The 26,434-nt window shown below is 44.5% G+C and overlaps 1 protein-coding gene across 2 annotated transcripts in view; it reads left to right on the top strand.

Annotated features, from left to right (window-relative positions):
* DGKA (diacylglycerol kinase alpha) overlaps positions 1-26,434 on the top strand; it is a 77,825-nt gene that overhangs the window by 20,953 nt on the left and 30,438 nt on the right. For both annotated transcript variants that reach the window (XM_061615473.1, XM_061615474.1), the window contains exons 2-11: positions 12,389-12,487; positions 13,308-13,384; positions 16,043-16,184; positions 16,828-16,908; positions 18,129-18,178; positions 19,477-19,551; positions 20,514-20,633; positions 21,457-21,574; positions 22,764-22,852; positions 24,105-24,224. In XM_061615473.1, coding sequence (XP_061471457.1) covers positions 12,418-12,487; positions 13,308-13,384; positions 16,043-16,184; positions 16,828-16,908; positions 18,129-18,178; positions 19,477-19,551; positions 20,514-20,633; positions 21,457-21,574; positions 22,764-22,852; positions 24,105-24,224 — 942 coding nt within the window. In that variant the 5' untranslated portion in view covers positions 12,389-12,417. The remainder of the gene's footprint in view (positions 1-12,388; positions 12,488-13,307; positions 13,385-16,042; positions 16,185-16,827; positions 16,909-18,128; positions 18,179-19,476; positions 19,552-20,513; positions 20,634-21,456; positions 21,575-22,763; positions 22,853-24,104; positions 24,225-26,434) is intronic.

Genomic DNA, 26,434 nt, shown 5'->3' on the forward strand with positions numbered 1-26,434 from the left:
CATGGTTGTGTGGGTGGTACATGGCTTTCTGTCTCTTGGTGGGGATGTAGTATGATTGCCTCCATTTGGCAGTGCATGTGCCATGTTTCCTAGGAGGACTCAGGCTACTCCCCTCAATGATCATCCTCAGATAATGTCCATTGCCCTTTGAACAGACACTCCTATAACTTTCTAACTGAGATCTCGCAAAGCTTTGCAACTGAATATATCCAGGGGTTTCCTACCCTGAAGTCTGAGGTCATGGGGGGTGGTGAGAAGCTGGAACACTGATCTCTGGCTCCTCTCTCTCCAGCATCTGGTTTGCATTGTGTACGCCTGGCCCCTGGAGCCAAGGGCATCTGCCATAAAGCTAAAATTAGCACAGGATGTTGATCTAGTTAGCTGGATTTGGTAACTCCAAGCTCCTGGGCTGGCTCCAGAGATGAGTCAGTTCTCCTCCTCAACCCTGCTGCTCAGACCTCAGTGCACATTTGACCAGATTCAGGTTTTGTGCAGTGATGCTCTCTTGCGCCACTTTTCTTTGTCCTGGTTTGTGCACCAATCAGTTGCATGTGCCAGAGGAAAGTCTTGCTTGTTTCCCCTGTCCTAATTGTTTCACTTTCTCGGTTGGGGAAAGCAGCGCTTTCGGCATTTAGGGTCATGTAGCCAAATGAGCATCTTCCTGTCTCGGCTACGCCTGTTGGCACATACCTCACTAGCTATTGGCAAGGTTGTGGTGTTTATGCGGTGCAGGATTTTTGTAAGTCTCACACGGCTGAGCTGAAGGGAAATGGGGGGGAGAGACCATGCCTAGTCAATCACTTCAGTGTGGCTTGGTGCTGAGGCAAAAGCTGGATTAAAAAGCACATGCTGGCTGGGGGGATGGCCATTCCCTTGAACCCTGCAGGGCTGTGTCAAAGCTCAGGGTTTCCCCACAGCCTTAGTTATGACCCTCATAACTCAACTTGCCATTTTTGGCTTTGAAGAAAGGGAGCCAAAATGTCTCCCATGCTATCCTCTGGCTGCACTCCTTGCCAGCCTCACAGATGCCACAAACTACTCTTTATCTGTGCCTGTATTTATCCTCTTAACTAAGCTTGTTCCTGCATGACATGATTGGTAGGACATTACTGGTGACTGTGACAGTATAAGAAAGTGTAAAGAAGGGCCGTAACTCAGTGATAGAGCATCTGCTTTGTATGCTGAAGGTTATAGAATCATAGAGTTGGAAGGGGCCTATAAGGCCATCGAGTCCAACCCACTGCTCAATACAGGAATTCAAATTAAAGCATACTCAACAGCTGCCTGTCCAGCTGCCTCTTGAAGGCCTCCAGTGTTGGAGAGCCCACCACCGCCCTAGGTAATTGGTTCCTTTGTCTACCGCTCTAACAGTTAGGAAGTTTTTCCTGATGTTCAGTTGAAATCTAGCTTCCTGTAACTTGAGCCCATTATTCCATGTCCTGCATTCTGGGGTGATTGAGAAGAGATCCTAGTCTGTGTGGCAACCTTTCATGTACTTGAAGAGTGCTATCATATCTCCCCTCAGTCTTCTCTTCTCAAGCTAAACATGCCCAGTTCTTTCAGCCTTTCCTCGTAGGGCTTTATTTCTAGTTCCCTGATCATCCCTGTTGCCGTCCTCTGAACCTATTTCAGTTTGTCTGCATCCTTCTTAAAGTGTGGTGTCCAGAACTGGACACAGTACTCAAGATGAGGCCTCACCAGTGCTGAATAGAGGGGAACCAATACTTCACACAATTTGGAAACTATACTACTGTTAATGCAGCCTAATATAGCATTTACCTTTTTTGCAGCCACATCACACTGTTTGCTCATATTCAGCTTGTGATCAACAACAATCCCAAGATCCTTCTTGCATGTAGTATTGCTGAGCCAAGTATCCCCCGTATTATAACTGTGCATTTGGTTTCTTTTTCCTAGGTGTAGAACTTTGCACTTATCCCTGTTAAATTTCATTCTGTTGTTTTCAGCCCAATGCTGCAGCCTATCAAGATCCCTTTGAATTTTTTTCTGTCTTCCAAGGTATTAGCTATCCCTCCCAATTTTGTATCGGCTGCAAATTTTATAAACATTTCCTGCACCTCCTTATCCAAGTCATTCATAAAAATGTTGAAGAGCACTGGGCCCAGGACCGAGCTCTGGGATACCCTGCTCATTACCTCCCCCAGTTTGAGAAGGAACCATTAATAAGCACTCTTTGAGTACAATTCTGTCACCAACTGTGGATCCACCTGATAGTTGTTCCATCCAGTCCACATTTAGCTAGCTAATCAGAATATCATGGGTCACTTTGTCAAAAGCTTTGCTGAAGTCGAGATATATTATGTCCACAGCATTCCCACAGTCTACCGGGGAGGTTACCCAATCAAAAAATGAGATAAGATTAGTCTGGCAGGATTGGTTCTTGATAAATTCATGTTGGCTTCTAGTAATAACTGCATTGTTTTCAAGGTGAGTACAGATTGACCTCTTTATAATCTGCTCCAGAGTTTTCCCAGGGATCGATGTCAGGCCGACAACATTAGCCCTCCTCCAATCATCTGGCGCTTAACCCATCCTTCCACCACAAGAAGTTCAGTCCTTTGCATCCCCAGGTAGGGCTGGAAAAGACCCTGGTCTGAACCCCAGGAGAAATGCTGCCAGTCAGTATAGACAGTGTTGAGCTAGATGGACCAATGGTCCGACTCAGTGTAAGGCAGCTTCCTCTGTGTCACTAAAAGAGTCACCATGTCTCCAGCCTTAGCGTTGTTACTTTTATACAATGCACAGAATCTTTCCCCTTCCCTTCTCATTCCCGCACTACTACTTTTACCCTCTTATTTTTGAGCTTTTAATGTGAGCTGCCTGGATTCCCACTCTTCATTCTCACCATTTTGAAATGGTGGAGAAATAGCAAGTGCAGGTAGATGTAAACCACCAGATATTTGACAGGTCAGATTATCCCTACTGGCTCAAATGTTTATACCGTTATGAAAACCAATATATTTATTTGTAGGACTCTCCACTCCCTCTGGGCAAACATGTAAACTACTTTCCTACTCTCTACTCTCTCTTTTTTTAACCATTGGTACAAGCTTTCTCTTACACGTCTGCTCCAACCCACTGTACTGTTTAGCGTGACTGTTAATGGAGCTGAGATGTAGGGCTTAAGTAGCTAGGAATCTGATTTTACAGTTCCACATTGCAAAATCTGGGATGCTTAAACTGAGTCATTTTAAAATTACTGAGTATCATGCACTTTGTGTAAATTGCATTTGGGGGTTGCGTCCATCTGAAAAAAGACATCTGAGAGATGGCATGCATTAATGTGATTGTTGCTGAGCTGATTCCATAGAATGAATGTGGAAGCAGTAGCAGCAATTATAGGTATGTAATCAACTAGGGACATCTCTTGTGAAAGCTCCTTGACATGAATGAGAACTTGGGAACCATAGTAATGTTTGAGTATCCTTTATTAGGTAAACTCAGATTGCTGATACGTTGCAAGCTTTTGAACCCAAGGGGTGGTTCTTCTGGCAAAGAGCCTTTAATCAAATTTCTCCGTTTTTCTATAATGTTTTTCTATAAGAAGAAAATGCCGAACGTCTATGATTAATATCAGATAACCTGGAGTGGATCCAGTGCTAGGCCCTGTATTTAAAACACCTTGTTTCAAGTGGCAGGTGATCATCCCTGCTGGCCAAAGTTGGATGTACTAAGGAGGCAGGGGAAGATGGAAGGAGTTGTTAAAAAACAGTATCACTTCGGCTGAAGGACCCTGAATTAGCAACAGTCTGCTGCCAGGGATACCTGAAAGGTACCAAGCCCATCTTTAGGTTTTGATCTGCAGTTAGTGCAGTTTCATAACAGAGAAGGGTAGTTTAATTGTGTAATGGAAGAAGGAGTTGAAGCTGTGTGGCAGAAGTACAGTGAGGATCACTTTATCTTTTAATTTACAGGAGTGTGCAGCTGGAACTAAAACTGCCTCTACAGGAGAGGGAAAAAAACAGCAACAGGAAAAAAAGTACATTGAATTTGTCATCATTCCAAGGACCACGTTAATGATGTATAGTCTTGACAGACAAATTACTAACTTAAAATTCAAAAGTAGCAAATGCTGAGTTTTCATTTTCAAAACTGGAACTTAACACACACACACACACACACACACACACACACACACACACACACACACACACACACACACACACTCTTAAGAAGAAACACAAGGTGAGGAAGAAGCCTGTTGAGAATGAAAGAATTGGAAAAGCAAATCTATAATTTTAGCTTATTTCACTAAAAGATGTACCAGGGAGGGAAGGAATCCTTCTCTGTTATGCTAGGTACTGCTTCACAGACCATATTGAGTTGTTACACTCCTTCTGATAGAACAGGTACATAATTTGGGAGTGCTTCAGGCCGTTAGAGCCCCATGTAACCTCAGTGACAAGGAGCAGTGGTTGATATGACAGCTATGCCCTTTCGTGGACAGGGATACCTTGGCCACTGTGGCTCAAGCATTGGTAATCTCATGCTGAGATTACTGTAATGCGTGTATTTGTGGCTGCCCTCGTGCTTGGCCTAGAAGATGCAGCTAGGTGCAGAATTCAGCAGCTAGGATGCTGAGTGGGGCACCCAGTTATGCATGTGCGTCACCTGTGCTGAAAGAGCTGCACTGACTGCCAGTTGGCTACCAGGCTATGTTCAAGGTCTTGTTGTTGACATATATAAAACCCTAAACAACTTAGGACCAAGATATATGGCGGACTGCCTTCCCCTGTATAGTCCTAGTCAATCCCTACAGGTCTCAAGAGGCGGACCTGCTGGGTGTATTCTGATTAGTAGATGGTCACTGCAGAAGCAGGCCTTCTGTGTTGTGGCACCTACCCTCTGGAATATCCTTCCTCTGGAAATCTGGGAGGTACCAGCTCCCATAGAGGCAACAGAAAACATAGGTTTAGAAAGGCTTTCCCTTAACCATGAGGGAATTTTTAGATTGTACCATTCAGCTTCTGTTTTATATTTTTTTCTTGATAATTTATTGAGTTATTACTGGAAAAAAATAATTACTTTACTTGAATATAATATTTTTGATGTGTATGTTACTTTGTAACCTGCTTGGGGATTGCTTGTATTATGTTGTATATAAGCTATATAAATATTATTATTAGTATTAGTATTATTAGGGGCATTAAGTTATACTAAATGGCTTAATCTGCATTTTTCTTAATTGCACGTAAGGTTTCAGTTGCCTAAAAGGAGCGCACATTTAAAGGCCTATACCTGAGCCAATCCCTCAAGGTGCCTCCAAACTATTTTTTAAGTGTGTGTGTGTTTTCTGCAACATGTCATTGATGAAATAGTAATGCATTAGAAGTGGATTTATACTGGACAGTCCACATATCATTCACTTTACTAGCTGTTCTGCGATGCTTCCCCATTGTTGTTGTCTGGAGGAGCACTCTTGCACTATAGCACAACAAAATTGGGACAAAAAGTAAATGTGAGCATTTGTGGTATAAAAAGCTATAGAATTTCAGCAGGAAGTTACAAGACATGCACTTACTGGAAACAACGTAGTATGCCCTCTTGCAAAAAAAAAACCTTTGGAGGCTCAAACAGTGTTGAAAGTGAAATCACATATAGCCGTCCCATTATCATTGTGAGCTCAAATGGTCATGAATGCACAATAAAAAGGATGTCTGTAGGGGTCCTCACTGTTTCTTTGGATTAGGGGCAGCCCAAGATATTTTGGCACCTGAGTCAAGGAATCCAAATGCAGCCCATCTGTGGTGGTAAAAATATAATAATAAACAAATTCACTGACTATTTCATACCAAGTTTAATGGAACCCCAAAATCTTCTAACTGAATCAGGCCACCTGACCCTGCCTAATGGAAGGGGCAGCTGCATCATACTGTTCTATAGTTTTCCACTCTATTCCGGACATGTTTTGCCACTCTAACATGTCCTGTGAACTGGAGAACCCAACCCCTCATGCTTATTGATTCTGTTTGTGTTGCAGTTGCAATAAGGGGGACTAGAATTTGGTCATAATGTTTTATTTGGCCATTAGGATCCCCTCCTAAGGCCTATATCAGTGCTCTCCAACCTGGTACCCTCCAGGTCATTGCTATTGGACTACAACTCTCATCATCCCTGACATTTGGCATGCTAACTGGGGCTGATGAGAAATTGGGAGTCCAACCGCATCTGGAGGGCACCAGGTTGGGGAAGGCTGGCCTACATACACCACAGCCAGTTCCCAAAGCTAGGTGCTTTTTTCTGTACCAGCTCTCCCTCTCTCTCTCTGTGTGTGTGTGTGTGTGTGTGTGTGTGTGTGAGAGAGAGAGAGAGAGAGAGAGAATTCATTCCCAGGCTGGTTAATCTGCTGGCTGTATGGAAGAGAGCACCACACTCAGGGAACGGAGTGTTTGCGGGCTTCTTTATTGGCTGCTGAAGTGGCTTCATAGCTTAGCACTCATGGAAACTGAAGGAGATTCCACGCCCTAAGAGAGAAAAATTTTTGAATTGATTGTCTCAGGTGGATCCTCCTGACCTTAAAAAGTATGAAACTCTGGCTGAGGCCCTAGATGACTAACTCTGCTCCCAGAATGCACTAGGGTACCCTGTGTATGGCAGTATTGTTTAAGCGGGAACCATGTTCTTTTTTCCAGCAGCAAAACTGCTGTTATTTAGTGGCTACAATAACCTTGGCAGATGTTGTTGGGGTTGCCAGGGAAACATTTTCTTTGTCGTAGCCCATGAGCTACCACATGAAATTTATTGTTTTATTTCGTTTTAGGTCCTGACAAGCAGGTTGCAATGGGGAAGGACCGGAATGTAGCCTAAAAAGGAGGAGGTGACCCTGAAAAGCCTGAAACTGGGACAAGGAGGCTGAGCCAGCCCAATCTCTTGTGTCTCCCACAAGCACTGGGCCTCTAAAACTTACAGCACCCTTCCTAGCCTACCGCAAGGAATCTGACATTCCTTGCTAAAAAAAAATCTTTCTGCAACCACAAACCCTGAGTACTAGAAGAACAAAACCATGCATATATATTCTTTACTTACCTGGCAGAACTTACGTACACAATTGTATAATTTTATGGTTTAAAAAAATATTTTTATGTTCTGTTTTATTTTCCTTTTTGTCAGACTGAAAAGAATTATCAGAACACTGTCGGACGCCCAGGAATAGTTAAGAGCTGGGGAGAAGCAACTGGGTGGGATGGGCGGGGGGAGGAATCCTGTGGGTCTGTCAGTCATACTCTGCGTCTTTGTTCCTGCTCTCTTTCCTCCAGCCTTTCAAAGGGTGCCCAGCACTGCTGCAATCGCTCTTTGTACATGTTGGTGTCGCTGTTGCAGGTCCCTACTGGATACTGCCTAGGCTGGTGCTTCCCAAACTTTTTTCTCCACAGGCCACTTGAAAATTGCTGATGGTTTTAGCAGACCATTTAATGATTTTTCTGCCTGTTGCAACTAGGTGCTGTATGATTTTTAATTGTATTTTTATTATTTCTTGTATTTTATTGTATTACAATTTTGCATTCCATAGAATTCAAATTGTCAAACAATAAAATACAATTGAAAAAGTAAAAGAGGCAGTAAAATATGATTAAAAATCAATATGAATATTTAATACAGACAACCATCCAAATGAAGCTCACGGACCACAGTTTGGGAACTTCTGGCCTAGGCTATGACAAATAACACACTGCGGCCCTCCCATGCACATAAATACCCAAAGCACTTTTTAAAGTGGAGCTGCCTTTAGAGGCTTTCTGTCCTGCTTCAGGTGGCACACACAGCAGCTACAAGGGTAACGGACAGCCCCAGAATCAAAGTCTTACAGTAGTCTGAAGTTGAAATAGAGGAGCAACTCCAGGAGCAAGATCAAGTAGTAGTCTAAAGTCTAAACACAGGGGCAACATGAGAAGCAAGGTTCAAGAGCAATCTGAGGTTCCCACACAGGGTGTCCAGTAACCAGTTATGGGACTGGGATGGGCGAGTCAGGGACCTGGCACTAAGCTATTCTAGTGCTCTGGGCCTGCTACTGAAGGCTTTTAAACCTGAGCCTTCAGAGCCCCACTCAGAAGATGTAATGTCAATGTTGCTTGCAGGTTAGGTCTACTCATGTCCTGAGGAGTGGCTTTTTTTACAAGTATTCCTTTATTTCTTCTTCAGGTGGGCACTTTGGCAGCTGACTGAGCCCACACTTTTATGTGTCTGTACTCTGTTGGGCTTGGTGGCAGCTCAATGTCTGCCAGTGATTCTGAGAAGGGGCTCCCTGTGTCATAATGATGGGAAGGTCGGGTTGCCTCCCATGGACTGAAATTCTTGGCTCACCCATCTCCAATGTGGTAGTGCCATGGTAGAAGTAAGGGGGAAGTGGTTTCTGTTGTCTTATAGCAGGAGTGAGGAACCTCAGGTCCAGGAATGCATGTGGCCCTCCAGACTTCCCTATCTGGCCCTTGGAGCTCTCCTTAGGCCAGATGTGCCTGGCCAGACTGTGTCCATGAGCTCTCATAATGGCTCTTGCTTGCCTGGATGGGGGATAGAGAGGGGTGTGTGAGGAAGGTTCCCCACCCCTGTACTATAGAAACGACTGTTCTATTCACATGACTTTAGTGGCCATTTCTTGAAGCAAGACAACATTACAACCTGTTTTACTTCTCTGCAATATGCATATAATTTCCTAAAAACCAGAGACAGGTTCATGGGGTGAGGGCTTGCCTTCTCAGCAACTGGATTGCGGGGGGGAGGGAAGCGGCCTAAGTTGCTTGCAGTTTGTTGGGCTCTGGGGCCTGGGCTGATTTGGCTTTGATCTGGACTTTCTGTGCTGGCTGCTGAAGTCTATCTAAGCAGATGTCTTTCTTTTTTTTACATAAATACCACATCTCTTCAGTGCTTTTTCCTGTGAAAGAAATTTGGCTTGCAAAGACTTCCTTCAAAGCCCAGTGTATTTGAACCTGGGGGGGTGCAAGAGTCTGGAGGGCTGAGTGAACCAGCAGCACTAGGGTTAACACTGGCTCAGCATGGGATGGGATTCTTGTCACTTTAATAGTTGGATGCATGGGAGAAGCTGCCTGTACTGGCATGCATCTCTCCTCCTCCCCCCCCCCCGCTGATGAATATCATGACAGCTAGGAGCAGGAGGCGGGTTCCAATGCTGAAAAGTCTGCAAGTATCACACAGGGATCAGAGAGGGAACTGGAAAACAGATGGGAGGGGTTCAGATTGACAGGAGGGCAAGTGGGGATTTGCGTGGGCCTTTAAAATGTCTATTAAGAGATGGAGTGGGCCCTTCCTGTCCTAGTCTCTCAACAGTGCTGATTGCAATTAGCCCTATTACCACTAATGGGTCCCTGAGTACAGGGCTTTTTGCTCCACACCCAGTAGAGAGAACAGAGCACTTGGTGCAGCTCTTGAGCTTTGCAAAGCAAGGCAGAGGGATCCGTCTGAGCATGAATTAATTATACTTATGGGAGGTTCCTGCCTGCAGGGTGGTAAATAGCAGACGGACCAAGTACGGGAATAGAATGGAAAAATCTGACGCCAGAAGGTGTTGGCTCTAGTTTCAACCAAGGGGAGGGACTTGGATTGTGAGGAGGGGAAACTGAGGCATCGGAAAGAGCGTTAATGCAACAAGTTAGCAAATGTATGCATTTGCAACTTGCACTGCTCACTTGAAGCCAGGTGTGGGGAATCTGTGGTCCTCAAGGTGTTGATTGACTCCAACTTCCATCAGCCCCAAGCTGGCATGGCCAGTGGTCGGAGATGAAGGGAGTTGTCCAACAACATCTGGAGGGCCACAGGTTGCCCACTCCTGCTGCAGATCCTGCATCCTATTGTCCCTCTTGTGGATAAGTACTGGTACCAGAAATCTTGGCTTTCATATTCTTGAGGAATATTTATAGAAGGGCTATAGCTCAGTGGAAGAACACGTGATCCGTCCCAGGTTCAGTCCTTGGCATCTTCAGGTGGGACTCCTGTCTGAAACCCTGGAGAGGCACTGCCGATCAGTGGAGACAATGGTGGACTAGATAGATCAATGGTCTGACTCTGTATAAAACACCTTGATTTGTTGATCCATCACTCACTGGACTGCCACCTGCTCTTAATGGCTTGGTACAGAAGCTAAGATTCTCCATTGCTTGTTCTACTCTTTGAGTGACCATCAGACACCAAAAAAAGTGGTGATGTTATTCTGGCTGGACTTATTCGGAGACACTATGCTAAGATAGGGAAGACTTCTACTGCTATGAATTGTTGTTATACCTAGCATGTTAAACTGTTCATAACTCTTTACATATATTATCTCAGCAATACTTGAAACAATCCTGTCCGTTAGGTCAGTATTATTACCTCTGTATTGCAGGCCAGAGGCTGAAAGAAAGTCCAGGTATTGAGTGAGTTCATGGCAGAGGCAAGATTTGGAGCAGGGGGATTCCTAGTTCACAGCCTGAGCTATGTGCCACTGTACTGCACTAGAAAGTCTAGGAATTGGTACTTGGAATAAATATTTCCAGGATGCCTTCTGCACAACCCACACTCACTGTACCTTACTGTAACTAAGCCTAAGTATGTATAACTGAAATAATTGTATATTCTTCCTGTGTTTACACTGCTTCCATTTCCCTCCCTTGTGTTGATATATCTATTGTAAGCCCCTTGGGGCAGGGCCCTGCTCTCTCGTACTTTGTAAAATGCCATGTACATGGATGGTGTCATGTTGTTGTTTACAAACTAGCTGTGCTGAAGTTATTCACTTAAGTTACATACGTAATGTGGCTTGCACAATTCTGGAATACCTCAGTCGACTGGCTGCTCCAGCTACTCCTCCCTCTTTCTTCCAAACATATAGCAGAAGTTGCCTGTATACTTAACGGTACAGAAATAATACAGAAAATGTTATATCTTTTTTTCTTTATAAAATCGCTTAATTGTGCACACCTAGTTGAGTATTTTGTATGATTCTGCTCTGCCATTCTCATAAAGTATGTGGCAGAATTGGAAAGAACTTTAAAAGGACTTGTTTGTCTCATAAAAGAGAGGTTGGAAAAGGGCTACCATAATGGGAAAGCATAAAATCATGCAAAGCTTAGGCAAAACCTGTTGTTAAAGCTTTTAAATTATCTCAGGAGTCTCCATTAAAGCTAAACAAAAAGCAGGGTTTTTTGGTGCACATATTGATCTGTGGAACTCACTGTCATGGGATTTGGTGAAGGCCCAGAGTACAAATGGGCTTAAAAACAACAACAAGAGGACTCTAAACATATTTAATGGTAGATAAAGGTATCTGTTAGTGTGGTCAGAGAGAGAGTGAGCAGCTGCCTGCTCAGAACTTCACTAAACATCAAGATGCTGGAAGCTGCAAGTGATGAACTGGAATATAATTAGCGTCTTATTGAGTATCTCCTCTGAAGTGTCCCAAATTGACTACTGTTGGTGACAAGCTGCTGGGCTAGATAGATTGTTAAATCTAACCCAATAAGGCTCGCTCTTAATTGATACCTTTCCAGAGTTGCTTTCAGTTTCCAAAACTCCCCTTGTTGAAGTGAGCGGTTGAAGAGTCCCAGCCTTGCTGGTTCCCTGCAGGTTCCCACCCTTGCACTAACTGCCAGGATTGCTTCTCTCTAAAATGTGTGGCGCTTCCGGCAATAACGCACAAAACCTCGGCACAGTGACTCTTCTCCATTAAATATTAATGGGGCTGGGGCTGGCACCATCTGCGGCAAAAGGGTATAAATTTGCCACACTGCTTTTCCTTCTGCCTTCTAGTGGGATGGTCTTGCCACCAGCCTGTCACCTAGCCTGTGGGCAGATCTAGCAGAGTCCACCCTTGCCCCGAGTGGGTCTGTAGCAATGGGCTTGCTCTGGGGTAAGAGGTGCAGCAAGTGCTCTGCCGGCTGCTCACCTCCTTATGCAGGTAATGGGGGACTGTCCCTTTAAGAGGCTGAATTGTGTGAGCATGTCAGGATGAAAAAGGGCTGCTGTGCAAGGTGTTTACCCACTTTGGCGATGCTGCCGTCCCACCTCTGCTGCCACCCTCCTCCGTTTCTGTGCTCCAGCCAGGATCCCCAACTGGATCATCAGGAGCAAAAAGTGCTCTGGTGGCTGTGCTCCTCCAGGGGTTAAATCTGCCAGCGGTACTTCTCCCTGTCTCTGAGGCTGTGCAGCTGGAGTCGCGCCTGTTCTGTGGCTATATGTGCTGTGGCGAAATTCCCAGTCACCGCTCTGGAAACCAATTGTGCCAGTGAAGAATGTGCCGGCTCAGCTAATCAGTCAGGAGAGTGTGAGAAGAAGACGACTAGGGAGAGAGAGAAACGCAGGCTCTCCTCTCTCTGTCCCTTCCACCTTCATCCTTTTACTGCCAAGGAGATCTCCTTGACTCTTCCACTCTTCTTTGCAGGCATAAAGAGCGAGGACATCAGCATCAGCATGTCGGACAGCAAGGAGTGGGCCACGCTTAGCCCAGAGGAATTCACCCAGCTGCAGAAGTACATGGACTGTGAGTTGTTTTCTTTCTCCCCACCAGCCCCCCCAATCAACCTCATATCTCTGGGCTCGTCCCATCGCCTCCTCATAGGGACCAAGGGACTGGCGATCCCTGGAGGAATGACCCATTATGGCAGGAAAGGTTGAAAGGGACTCCCTATCCAAAAAAATAAAAATAAAAATCAGGGGGCCACTGAGGGATATTGCTACACCAGCATTTGCGTTCACTTGAATTGAGCTGGGTGGGAGACGGGAAACCAGCCTTCCCTGTGCGAGTCTGGGTGAGGCTCAGAAGGTAATGGAGAGGTCCCTGGGCTCAGTGTCCATCTGGCTGTCTCCACCCCTATAGGTCATGTCAGAGTCAGCAATCATGAGTGGGCATCCACAGAAAAATATGGGGGAAGGGACAGTGTGGTCTGGGAGGGGAGGGCTTGCAGCAGGGGAGGGAGGGAAGTACCTTGGGTTCTGCTGGGTTTGAAAAAAGCAAGGTAGTTCTAGATCTGTGCTCTCCCTGGACTGAAATTCTTGGCCTACACATCCCAAACAGTGCTGGACAAACATGAAAGTTGAATGCCAAGTCTCGTAACACCCTGGGGTTCAGAACAGTTGGAATCCAACAGTTACATTATTTGAGCTGGTTTTCCTGCCTTGCTGCAGTGCACTGTCACCCCCATTCCTTTTGGGTGTAAGACAGAGCTCTGGAGTTCTAATTCCCAGCATGACCCTAGCTTTCTTCCCACTACAACCCCCCCTCCCCCCCCCGGACATGGTACTTACCATGTTTCCTTGACTGCATAATTTCCTTTGTCAAGTCTGTTTTCTTTGCCCTACAGACAGGAGCAAGAAAGTGCAGGACGTGCTGCAGGAATTTTATGGAGAGGGTAGATTGTCTGAGCACCTGCAAGGAGATGTGAGTACTCACCCTCCCTCCTCTGGTCTATCTCTTGCCTTGCTAAGGTGGTACTTTTTGGTTATTTTTTTGTGGGGGTGGGGCAGGGACCACTTATTCCAGGAAGTGAATTTACCCCAAATGTTTACGTAGGCAAAGTGACCTTGCAAAGCAATAAGCCTTCCTTCCAACCCCTCCGGTCCCAGGCTCCTCCTCTCCCAAGCACACCCTTCCATCTCTCTTGCCTCTCTCCCCTAATGGAATCCTAGAATTCTCTTGTTGGTGGGGGGCCCTGTAGCCCTTTTAGTTCAACTCCCTGCTCAAAGCAAGATATGTAGAGTAGAGCATCCCCAAAAGATGACTGTTCAGCCTCTGTTTGAAGACCTCCAGCCTGGGAGATCCTCCAGGTAATTGGTTCCATTGTCTCTCTGCTCTTACTGTTAAAATGTTTCTCCTAATGTTCAATTGAAATCTACCCTCTTGTAATTTAAGCCCATTAGATCTCATCCTGCCTTTTGGACGTAGCAGAGAACAAGTCTTTGCCTTTTTGTTTGTAACAGCTGTTTAGGTATTTGAAGAGTGCTATCGTGCCCTCCTTTAGCGAGTTCTTTTAACCTTTCCTCCTCATAGGACTTGTTTGCCATACAGCTGACCACCTTCGTTACCTTCCTCTGAACTTGTTCCAGTTTGTCTAAATTCTTCTTAGTACAGAATTGGACACAATACTCCAGGTGAAAAAAGTGGAACTATTAGTCTTGTGACTTGGAAACAATGGTTCTATGAGCACAGCGTAAAATCATATTAGCCTTTTTTTGCAGCTGCATCACAGTGCTGACTCATGTTCAGCTTTTGACTGACTGCAATCCCAAGATCCTTTCTACATGTACTGCTATTGAACCAGGCATCCCATTCTATACCTGTACATTTTAGTTATTTCCTAAATGCAGATCTTTGCATTTGTCTCTGTTGAATTTCATTATCTTTGTTTGTTTTCTGGGGGAGGGGGGGGCGGAGGTGTTAAATTATTTGGCATTTAATAATTTTTATTCATTTTTCATTTTGTTAATTTCAACCCAGTTTTCTCTCATCCCAAGGTCACTTTGAATTTTATTCCTATCTTCTGAGATGTTTGCTGTCCCTCTCAGTTTTTCATCATCCTCGTACTTGATTCTCCTTCCATTATCTAAGTCATTGTTAAAAATGATGAAAGGTACCAGGCTAGGAGTCTTGTGGCACCTCACTCAAAACTTCCCTCAAGTTTCCCTTGAGTTCAGATAATTGGTCAGTTGCCTGCTTTGGATGGGGTTGTACTTCCTCTGAAACAGCAGGTTCATATTCTGGGGGTGTTCCTGGATCCATCTTTTTTGCTATAGGCCCAGATGTCATCTGTGGCTAGGAGTGCCTTTTATCAGGTTTGGCTGGTAAGACAGCTGTGGCCTTTTCTGGACCGGGATAGCCTGACCTCTGTTGTCCATGCACTGGCAACCTCCAGGTTGTATTACTGTAATGCACTCTATGTGGGGCTGCCCTTGAGGTTGGTCTAGAAGCTGCAGCTGGTGCAAAATGTGGTGGCGCGACTGCTCACTGGGGCAGGGTATCGCTAACATGTCACCCTGCTTCTGAAAGAATTGCACTGGCTGTCCATTAACTATAGGGCTAAGTTCAAGGTATACTGAGCCCTATACAGCTTGGGACCAGGATACCTGAAAGACCGTCTTACCCCTTATATACCCAGTTGATGACTGTGCTGTGCAGGTGAGGGCCTCCTGCAGATACCATCTTGTCAGGAGGTCCGTTCCGCACAACATAGGAAGCAGACCTTTAGTGTAGTGGAACCTACCCTTTGGTATTCCTTCCCTTTAAATATTAGACAGGCGCCATCTCTATTATCTTTTTGGTGCCTACTGATGACCTTCCTCTTTCAACAAGCCTTTTAAGTAGAGACCTTGTTCCAGTCTGCATTTGTGTTGGATTTGCTTTTTAATAGGTTTTAAAAGCTGTCTTTTAAGATGTTTTTAAAGATACTTTATTGTAATATGTTTTAAAGTCTGTTTTTATGATGTTTTAGAATTTTTAGTGTTTTTGTTTGCTGCCCTGGGCTCCTACTGGGAGGGGGGGATATAAGTGTAATTAATTAATTAATACGTTTGATGAGGAACAGTTAACTGTGAATCCACCTGGTGGTATTATCACCTAGCCCACATCTAACCAGTTTGCTAACCAGAATATAATGGGGAAGTTCATCAACTGCTTTGCTGAAATCAAAATAAAGTACATTCCTGGTATTCACTGAGCCAGTAACCTGCTAAGTCTCCACTTCCGTCTCCCTTCTTATACTCATTCCTGACAATCCAAAGCTCCCCTGTAGTTTATCCTGAACCTGCTGTATGCACACCAAGTGTTCCTTCCTGCTTAACCACGGTTTCTTACCCTACCTATCTGACCCCTTCCTGTGTGCACTAATCCAGTAGCCACCGTGCAATGGGAAGGATATTACGTGTTCACTCTTATTAAAATGTGGACAGAAAGAGGTAGTTTCTCCATTCTCCATCACCTTGCAATACAACTAACATTGGAATTTCTCAAATCCTTGCTCTGTGAATACCCAACAGGATGCGTTTAGTCACGTTCTTTTCTTTTGCTTGACTCACTTTGTTCTTCTGCTGATGTCCTTCCCAGACAATAGACTTCGAGGGCTTCAAGCTCTTCCTGAAAACCTACTTGGAAACCGAGGAGATCTCGGATGAACTTTGCTGCCACCTCTTCATGTCTTTCCAGACCACAGCAGGGCAAGCCACAGCAGAGCCAGGCATGCAATCAGGTAAGGAGACTTCCACTGGAAACGCTACTGTATTGTCTTGCCTTTATCCTGTGAGGGATTGGGGGGGGGGAATTTGTACATCCTCTGATAGTTTTTTTTAAAAAAACCCAAATGCTTCGAAACTAGGGGAGAGCGCTGTGCTTAAGCGTTTTTTTGTGTGTGTACGCACCATACATTTGAAGCACATCCCCCCCCCAAGAATTGTGGGAACCATAGTATGTTAAGGGTGCTGGGAATTGTAGCTCTCTTAGGTGTGAACTATAGTCTCAGGATTCTTTTTTGGGGGGAAATGTGCTTTAAATGTATAGTATGTACGCAGCTGTGTGAAGTGTTGGGCTTGGCAACTGTTTTATTAATTGCGCACTTGCCTTTTAGGATAGACATCCTTGCAAGGTGGCTTACAGAAATTATAAAATGTATGAAAACAACAATTGAATCCCTTAGAATGAGCCACGAGAGAACAGTAAAACAATGAGATACAGCTGGTGATGACAATTCATAAAGTGTAGCTTGAAATAAAAAAAAATTCTCAAGAGACTTTTTTTATGCAGTGCATAAATGTGAATGCAGGGGGAATATCTAGCAGCCTCTAAGATGAAAGATTATTGATGGATCTTAACCCCCAAACCTCTCTGTCTTCCAGCCAGTGGTTTTGTTTGCGTCAATGATGTCTCTTGTTACTTCTCCCTGCTGGAAGGTGGAAGGCCGGAAGACAAGCTGGAGTGTGAGTACCAGAAATGATCAAGAGAGAAAGAGGCAGCTTGAAGGCCTCAGCTCAGATCCTGATTTTTGGGAGGGTGGGATGAGATGAACTAATTCTGATGGAAACCTGTCCCTGGCAGTTCTCCCAGGACAGACATGCCCTCATCTCATCATCTTGCTGCCATTAGGACATCCCTGGCATGACACAACTGATCCATTCACACTCATGCATGCGTGTGCACATGCGCATGCATGCACACACACTCAATTTCATGGGGCATCCTCAAAATGTATGTATACTTACTTTAGCATAGAATCATAGAATTTTAATTAATTTTAACCCACTATTCAATGCAAGATATTCAAAAGTGATAGTCCTCTCTGACATCCTTGGATAGTCACATTAATCCAGTCTCTCCAGTCGTATGACACAAGAGATCTACATCCCTCATTCTGTTGGAGCTCTTTTTAGTCTGTAACTCTACCTTTTATTTTTTATTTTGGAATATTTCTATGCTGTTTTTCTGGGCAGTGCCCACCCAGAGCAGCTTACAACAAAAAAAGAAAATTACCATTTTATATATATATAAAAAAGTCAACATTGCAAAGGATAAAATCCATCCAACCTCCATAAGCCAATCATTTGCAAGGAGTCTTTCCTTTTACTGTGCTCTGGAATCCCTGCCTATTGACATTAGGCACCTTCACTATACTGTTTTAAACACCTGCTTAACGTTTCTGTTTCAGCAGGCCTATCCAGGCACATAATTCAGTTACATCTGTTTTTAAATTTGTTTAATACCTTAGTGTCTGTATTGTTTTTAAATGTTTTAAGATCCTTTTGATTGCTTTTAAAATGCTTTTTTATTTTATTTTTAATTGTACTATTTTATTACAGATGTGTTTGCTGCTCTGGGCTCCTTTGGGAGGAGGGGTGGGATATATATTGAATAAAGAAACATATTTGTGGAAGGGGCCATTTTAAATCTCTTTGAAGTGGTACAGGGCAGGGGAAAAGAAATTTATACCCTCCAATTTATACTCTCTATACCCCCCAACCTGTGGGGAAGACTGCTTTAGCGATGTGTTTTGCTTCTGTAAGATAAGGCTAGGTGAAGGGACCAGAGGAAACGTGGCCTTCAGGGAGGGTGCCTGTACCAGAAGGGTGATGACAGAGCTGCAGGTCCTTGTCAATTTCTGATCCAGAAGCTTCCATTTTTTATCTCCTTTCTCCTCCCACAGTTACCTTCAAGCTCTATGACAAAGATGGGAATGGCCTGCTCGACAGTTCAGTGAGTAGCATGAGACCTTCATAAGCTACCGTGGGCTGTTGGCATTGGATCTCATCTTCCCATTCCTTTCCTCTTCCTCTATTCAAGCAGTACCTGCTCAGTCCATTGCCCCCCCCCACGATTACTCACCTCCACCCCACAAAAATTTTGAAATCTGAGCTTTTTATACCTAGATTGGCCCAAGGTCTTTTTAGTGGCACACACATGCACTAATTGCCATGAGCCAACCTACTTCTACAGGAAAGTTCTCTTGCACAAGCTTTGTTTCAGTGGGGCTTGCACAAGAGAACTTCCTGGTACATTGTGCCCTGCAGTTCTGTCTCCCACTGTCCTGCCCTTGGTGGTACCCAAAATCTGCAGCCTTCCTTTCCTCTTTTGTGGGTGCTTTACCTGTTTCCTCATAGCTATCTCTGTTTTGTGCTCATACAGACACACTCCCAGGATGCCTTTTTCTTGTTACCTCGGCACAGAAAGATTGCTCTTTGCTTTTCAGCATCCCACCTTTTCTGCTTTCTGTGGCAGACCTCCACGTTACCATCAAGTTTGCCACCTAGAAGGGTTCCATCTGGGCTATGATTCCAGCCCTTTTTGCTCCTGCCATTTCACATATGCTGTATTTGGAAGAGGAAATTCATGAAGGAGGGAACAAATTCTTTTTATATTCCCTTTGCATTGTAGTGTGCCCAAATCCAACTAACGTCAGAGACAAGGGGTAGAAGCACTCACTGTTCTGTTGGTTCCTGTGCGTCTCCATCTCTCTGAAAATGGGGGCACGTGACACTAGTCAAACCCCACCCCTTTTTACTGGAAAACCTGATAGGATCAGCTTGAGTGCATTTTTTAAACATTCAACTTCAAAAAGATTTTGCAACTGATTGGCAGATCAGCCTTGTTCCCCCTCCAGGTGTGGCTAATGGAAACACTTTGCTATAGGCAACTAGTGTATTCACAGCCTCTGTCATCTCCATACGCACCTCTGTGGTTTGCTGTATAAGGTTGCCACTTTTTTCCTGACAGGGCTCCTGTGCCTTTAACAACTTCATGAAGGAAGAAAATCAGCAAGTGAAGTTTTCTTTCATCACTGGTAGAACAAATTTAGCAATCATGTTTTGAGCAAGCCACAATAAGATGCTATCTTTATCTTATCCCAATCTGTGATAAGGGGACACCTCTTGTCAACTACTCTTGACTCCTGAATTTGTCTCTCTAAATGCCCCTGGTTTCTAACATGCCTGGGCCTTTTATGTGAGCCCTTGCCTTCCCCTTTAATGTGGGCATTAAACTATGTTCTTCTGTAGGAGGTGGACCGCATAATCACACAGATGATGCGTGTGGCTGAATATCTGGACTGGGACGTCACTGAGCTTAAGCCAGTAAGTGCAGAATAACCATGCTCAATTTTCACGAGGCACATTTTCCTCACACACACACGTGCTGCACATACACCTTCTGGCTCTTGAACTTGGTTGCCTCTTGGGCTCTGAGGTTAATAGAGCACACAGGAAAGCTGGGTCAGGTGGCTTGTCTTCAATCCTACCATTTCACACCAGGAAGGGGATGGAGCCAAAACTGTATGCATCTATGGAGTGGGGTGCAGATTCACTTGAAAGAGAAGGAACTGGAGGTAAATGAGCTGGGGCTCCCTAATGGGGTTTATATAATAGATCTGCCTTTGCTGGATGGCAGTGCCCTCCTGGAGTGGTCTCTCCCTTGTCTGCTTATGCTGGCTTGTTGCTTTTTTTTTCAGTGGACAGTGTGGCTGAGACCAAGTGTACATTTTTCTCCCGCCCCCTCCCAATTTATTTTTGCAGTCACAAGGGTTCTTTCTGCAGGAGACTGGAGGATGCTAGGGTGGCTGCTATGGAAGGGGGACATTTTGATTCTTTGATGCATATTTTAGGGAGAATGGCTTTGTCCTAGAGCAGTTTTCTTCTTGAAAATGGTTGGGGAAGAGGGCACGGTTTGCATGCTAACGTAGGCCAAATGGAATGTAGCAAGTAATGCTATTGCTCCCCATTGATACATTCTTAGAACTCATGCATTCTTCTTAGAGTTACATTAGAAAAAAGGGGATTAGACACATTCATGGAGGATAACGCTATCAACGACTATAAGCCATGATGGCTGTGTTCTGCCTCCATGGTTGGAGGCAGCATGCTTCTGAATACTGGTTGCTGAAAACCACAGAAATGGAGAGTGCTCTTGTGCTCAGGTCCTGTGTGTGGGCTTCCCATGATGGCCACGGTGAGAACAGGATGCTGGTCTAGATGGGCCTTTGGTCTGATCCAGCAGGACTCTTCTTATGTTCTTCTTCTCCAATTTCCCGTCAATCCAGATCCTGCAGGAGATGATGCGAGAGATAGACTATGATGGCAGTGGCACAGTGTCTCTATCTGAGTGGCTCCGTGGTGGTGCCACCACCATCCCCCTCCTGGTGCTACTTGGACTGGAGGCTGTAAGTGCATAAGGGGGCAAGGGAGAGGGATGGGGAGAGAAGAGGTGGGCTGAGATAAGAAGGCAGACGTGCACCTCTGCCACTCTGAACTGGAATATAGTACTGTTGTTTGGGATTAGGGGAGATTCCCTGATCTCAGATGCAGGAAGCAGGAATTGTTTCTAGCCACAGCTGCCCTATTCGTCTTGCCTAAGGCTTCCTTGGCAAACTGCTATCCTGTTTGGTGAGTAACTGATTGTGTCAAAACCAGAGTGAAGACCAAAATTGCTGTCCCATTGCATTGTCACTAAAAACTTAGCTTTCACACATATGCAGCGAACCTCTGTGCCAGAGGTGGGTGACTAACCTATGGCCCTCAAGATGCTGTTCACTCCCAACACCCATCAGCCCCAACCAGCAGGGTCAAAGGTCAGGGATGATGGGAGTTGTGGTCCAGCAACATCTGGAGAGCCACAGATTAGCCACCCGTGCTCTATGTTGTGCTTCTCTCCAGAGCAGTCAGCACTCTTTTTTGGAGGGGGCCAGGGGAGACATGCTTGCAAACTCCTCCTTTTCAAAAATCTTGAATAAAAATAGTTACTCCTGTAGCATTTCATTCTAAGGGGGCAAATTTACAGGCTCTCGCATGCACATTTTTAAAGTAATGTTATCCCCACCTCTAAGAAAATGTGGCAACCTTTGTCCAAAATTCTGACCCATCTAGAACCCCCCCTCCCCTGCAACCCAGTGATACGTCTCTGATATCTCCCTTCCTACCCACAAAACAACCACAGATGCCAAAACAAAGCTCTGTCTTACCTGCTGACTTTCTCCATTGCTGCAGACCATGAAAGATGATGGGCAGCACCTCTGGCGCCTGAAGCACTTCAACCGCCCAGTTTACTGCAATGTGTGTGAGACGCTGCTGTTGGGGCTGCGCAAGCAGGGACTGCGCTGCACTTGTGAGTGGCTCGCTTGTCCTTTGGGTGGAGGTATTGTCCTCCTTTATTCCGGCATGGGGCTCCCCTAGTCTCTGGTCACCCTTGCTGTGAAAAAGGGACTTGGGAATGTTGTGTTTGTGAATGAAGGGAACTGGGGGCAGCGGACGGGAGGAGGGAGCTTCTTCCAGCTTCTACCTTATTTGAAAGGATCCTTGAGACAAAAATGAGCTTCCAGCAGCATGGCCTACACTGCTGAATAGAGGAGGGAGGTGGTGTTTATGTTTCCCTTGTAGGTGAAATTGACTAGATCGGAAACTGCTTGTGGCCCCTGGAGAGCAAACATGCGTACCCTTGAAAGCCATGCACACATCTGCCTTTGCTCTGGAAGCCCCTGCAATTCCATTATTGTCTTAGCATCTTTACAGACATCTCCCTTGTTATTTAAAAACAACAAGAAACCAGTAACTCTTCTATAATCATAGTGTCTAGAAAGAAAGCTAGGATTTTCATGAACTAGCAGTTGCCTGCCACTTTACAAAAATCTACAAAACTCCTTTAAAATATGATTCACAAAATGACATGTACATGGGACAGGGGAGTTTGCTCTTTAATTAGTGTTCCTCATCACTGACTACATCGCAAACAATATCCAGGAGTGGCATGATATTGCATGCAGCAATAATAGTGGCAAATAATGTTTTATCACAGGAAAGATTTGTGTAAGTCTCAGGAACAAAGTATTGCAGTTTGAGTACTTGGGAAAACGTAACTTCCCTCCAACAACCGGTGTGTTCTGTTCTTAACAAAAGAGACGGCAATGTATATTAATGGTGAAAAAAATTAATTGGACTGTATTCAACAAGTTGAACTCAGAGTAGACCCACTGAAATTAATGAATGTAAGTTAGTCATGTCTATTAATTTCAGTGGGTATACTCTGAATAGGACTAGCACTGACCACCACCTGTTAGATCCCTTAAAATCTCCTATTCTGCTCTCCAAGAGGTGTGCTTTGTGACTGTGCTTGAAGGATGCTGACCAAAGGATTAGGGTGAGGGAGCAGAAGGAAAGGAAAGGTTGAAATAAGTTTGTACTTATTTCAGCTGGTGATAGGGGGAATTTCGGAGGGCAGCTTGTAACTGGAGGCATTTATTTAGTCCCAGTTGCCCAGCATGTCGATGAATCTATCCTTCTCCTTCTTGTGCCTACAGTTTGCAAGTATACAGTGCACGAGCGTTGTGCCCGCAAAGCTCCACCAAGCTGCATCAGTACCTATGCCAAGAGCCGCTGTGACACCAGTGTGAGTGAAGTGGGCAAGGGAGGGGATTGCATCCATAAACCTACATTATGTCTACGTTATCTAGGATTTCTTGGAGGCTCTCTCTGTCTCTGTTTTTCCCCACTGTATCCTTAGTCTCTCTCCATTCTGTCATGACTCCTGCCAAAACCAGGGAAAAGGCTATCCCCTATATGGACTCCCCTGCCTTCCCTTAGGAGGTCTCAGGATCTGCCCCTTCACCCCCTTCATTTTTTCTAAGACCACGTGGGTAGCATTGCCTCTCCCTCCCCTTCTCCAGGATTGCCTTAATCCCTGACATCTCTAGGAATTATTCCCACCCTTCAAATCTCTACTCATTCATGACCTCCAGGTCTCCTTGGCTATTGGCCCTAGTACCAGTGTCATAGAGATTTACCAATCTTTTAGTTCCAAAATCCTTGTTTCAGTAAATAATGAAAGCCCAGGTAATTCTAGTCCCTCAGTTTTTGCTTTTGCTTTATTATTATTATTAAAGTTAAATTTCTATCCCATCCTTCCAGAAGGAGTGCACTGCAGCAAACAAGGGATAAAACACTAAAAACGTCTTAAAACATCTCCAAAAAACAGAAACAGCTTAAAAATAAAACATTTTAATTTATTTATTTTTAATCTTTAAAAGCAAGTTCACTACAGATGCAGGCTGGGATAAGGTCTCTACTTAAAAGGATTGCTGAAAGAGGAAGGTCTTATGTAGTTGCTGAAAAGACAACAAAGATGGCGCCTGTCTAATATTTCAGGGAAGGGAATTCCAAAGGGTAGGTGCCACAGTGTTCAAGGTCCGCTTCCTATGTTGTACAGAACGGATCTCCTGATGAGATGGTATCTGCAGGAGACCCTCACCTGCAGAGCTCAGTGATCGACTGGGTATATAAGGGGTAAGATGATCTTTCAGGTGTCCTGGTCCCAAACTGCATAGAGCTTTGTATGCCAAAACCAGAACCTTGCACTTAGCCCGGTAGCTAATGTGCAGCCAGTGCAATTCTTCAGCAGAGGGGTAACATGTTGGCGATACCCTACCCAAGTGAGCAGTACATTTGTTCTCTTTTAACTGTCAGGAAACAACATGCAAAAGCTGGGAGGGGAACAAAGTACTCTGGAGTCCTGGCTTCCATCCTGGCCTTCCTTCTCTAATCTTTTAGATCTTCTTTCCAGAGCGGTGGGTTCCTGTTCTGCTGATCTACCCAGTAGACCCCATTCCTCAGCTTTTATTTACTCATCTTTTCTCCACTTACAGGCACAAGCCCACATTTGGGTAAGAGGCGGCTGTGAGGGCAGTAAATGTGACCGGTGTCAAAAGAAGATCAAGAGTTTTCAGAGCCTGACAGGCATGCACTGTGCCTGGTGCCATCAGAAGGTGAGCTTGTATTCTCATTGTCTTTCTCTTTGCCCCGATTGGGGACATTAGTGACAGATGTCAGGAGTGGCTCTTAATGCTCAATTATCTATCTTCTTGCATTTCAAAATCCAACTTTCGCTTCCTTCTGTCATGATTAGGAGAACATGAGGTATCCATGTTGAGTGGGGAAATCGCCCTGAGGAAAAACTGTCCTCTGCTCTTAGGTGACAAGGACACTCCCTTCCAGCACTCATTGACTTGTTAGTGTGGGAAGTGGGGCAAGAGCAACTCCTGCTTTGTTCTTTTGTTTATGTTCCAGAAGGGAGATAGAGTTGGGGTCCTCCAGATGGATAGGCTTGATTACCTTTACCTGTGATGCTCTGACTGACTGATATGCTTAGGGAGGCTTATCTGCCCCTCCTTCCACCCTTTCCTCTCTTAGACTGTTGGAGAGAGAGGAGACACCTTTCTCTTTGCTCTCTCTCTACTGAGCCATGAGGGCAACTCCCAAACCTGGGTATTGCGCCTCCAATTTAGTTAATTAGTTAGAACTAGGTATGCCTTTCTATCTGCTATGTATTTCTATAAATAAAGTAGCTTTTCTTATTTTACTAAGACTTAAGTCTCAGTGATTTCAATGCAGGGTAAAAGCCTGCTTTCTTAGGTAAACACACACACTGGCACACACGCATTTCAGACCGTTGCCATTCTCTGCTTAACAAATATACAAATTTACACAACAACAGTTAGTTAGGCATGTGTGTGTGAAGCAGCAGCAGTTCCCCAGCGAAAAGCAGCTAGGATGCAACCAATGGTCCCATATGCCAGAATGTGATAAGTGAGGCCATGGCTGACCCCAGAATGGTCCCTTGCAGGTATTCCTGTTAACCATGTGGGAAGGAGAACCTTTATAAATGCAGTGTTATTACAGAGATGATTCGAAGCCCATTTTTAAAACTATTTTTTAAAAATAAAATATGAGCTTATAGGATTTCTGTAAAACACATTATTAAATTGTACTTCAGAAATGAATCTTCAGGGTACATCTACACTACACATCAAACTGGTATGATATTGTAAATTCTTTTCTTGCAAAGATGCTGAAAGCTCTCTGTGAGAGGTTCTTAGTTCATGAAGAGGAATATGGTTCCTAAGGAATCCTTGTGCATAAGAAATGACAGTGTAAATCAGTTTCATGCCACTTTAAATTTGTTGTGTAGACACCCCTACAGAGGCTAAATACTTGTCCTATTCTTAAGGCTGCTCCACATATCACAAATGTCTGAAATGCATGAATCCTGCATGTTATCACACCTACAGTGCATGTCCATGCAGAAGCAAGTCCTGTTGACTTCACTGAGACTTAACTCCCTGGTAAATGCATACAGGCGTACCCTGCTTAGTGTCACTTCACTTAATGTTGCCTCGCTATAACGTACATGCTCCATACGTCCCCATACCCCGCTTAACGTTCATGCACTTCGCATATACTTTATTGGCACGATGCCGCTGCCATCTAGTGGTGATTGCGTGCAGTACAAGTGAAGACAATTGCTTCACTTAAAGTTTATTTTCGCTTAAAGTATACTCTCCGGTCCCATTGCAAACGTTAAAGCGGGGTATGCCTGTATAGAATTGCAGCCCTAGTGAACTTCATGCAAGATTCACATAATCTCCTATACAGAAGTGACTTCTCTGTAGAAAATCCCTTAGATCATCTTGTAAAATATGTTCAAGGTTTAGCCAGTGGCAGAGCTGGATAATGTACCTATCTACCAGGAAAATTACCATTGTTATAATAGGTGAATTATGTGCGGAAAGAGGGCTTATATATGTTTATATGCAAGTACTCTTGAGAGGAGCAGTGCACCTCTGTACATTCTGCACATGGAAACACATTGCAGTCTTTGTGAGATCCCTGTCAATGAGAGCTGTTGTGGTGCATTGACAGTTTTGCCTTCACTGTAAAAACATCCATAAGTGTTGTACCTTACTTTTTTTACTTTTTCTTTAGCAGTCCGTGGCAAGCATTGTCTTATATGGGAAGAAGTAAAGGGATGCACTTGCTGTTGCAGAGTAGCGAAATTAGATATTTGAGCATCTGAGTGAGCTTTGTGTATTTGAATCTTTGCTAAAGATTACACCTTCCCTGGAATTAGTCAGACAGAGACTTTAAGCTTTAAAATAAGAAATAACTAATTTATTCTGGAAGTACATATTTGATAAGA

The sequence above is a fragment of the Rhineura floridana genome, chromosome 3, assembly GCF_030035675.1.
Source record: "Rhineura floridana isolate rRhiFlo1 chromosome 3, rRhiFlo1.hap2, whole genome shotgun sequence".
Classification (NCBI taxonomy): Eukaryota; Metazoa; Chordata; class Lepidosauria; order Squamata; family Rhineuridae; genus Rhineura; species Rhineura floridana.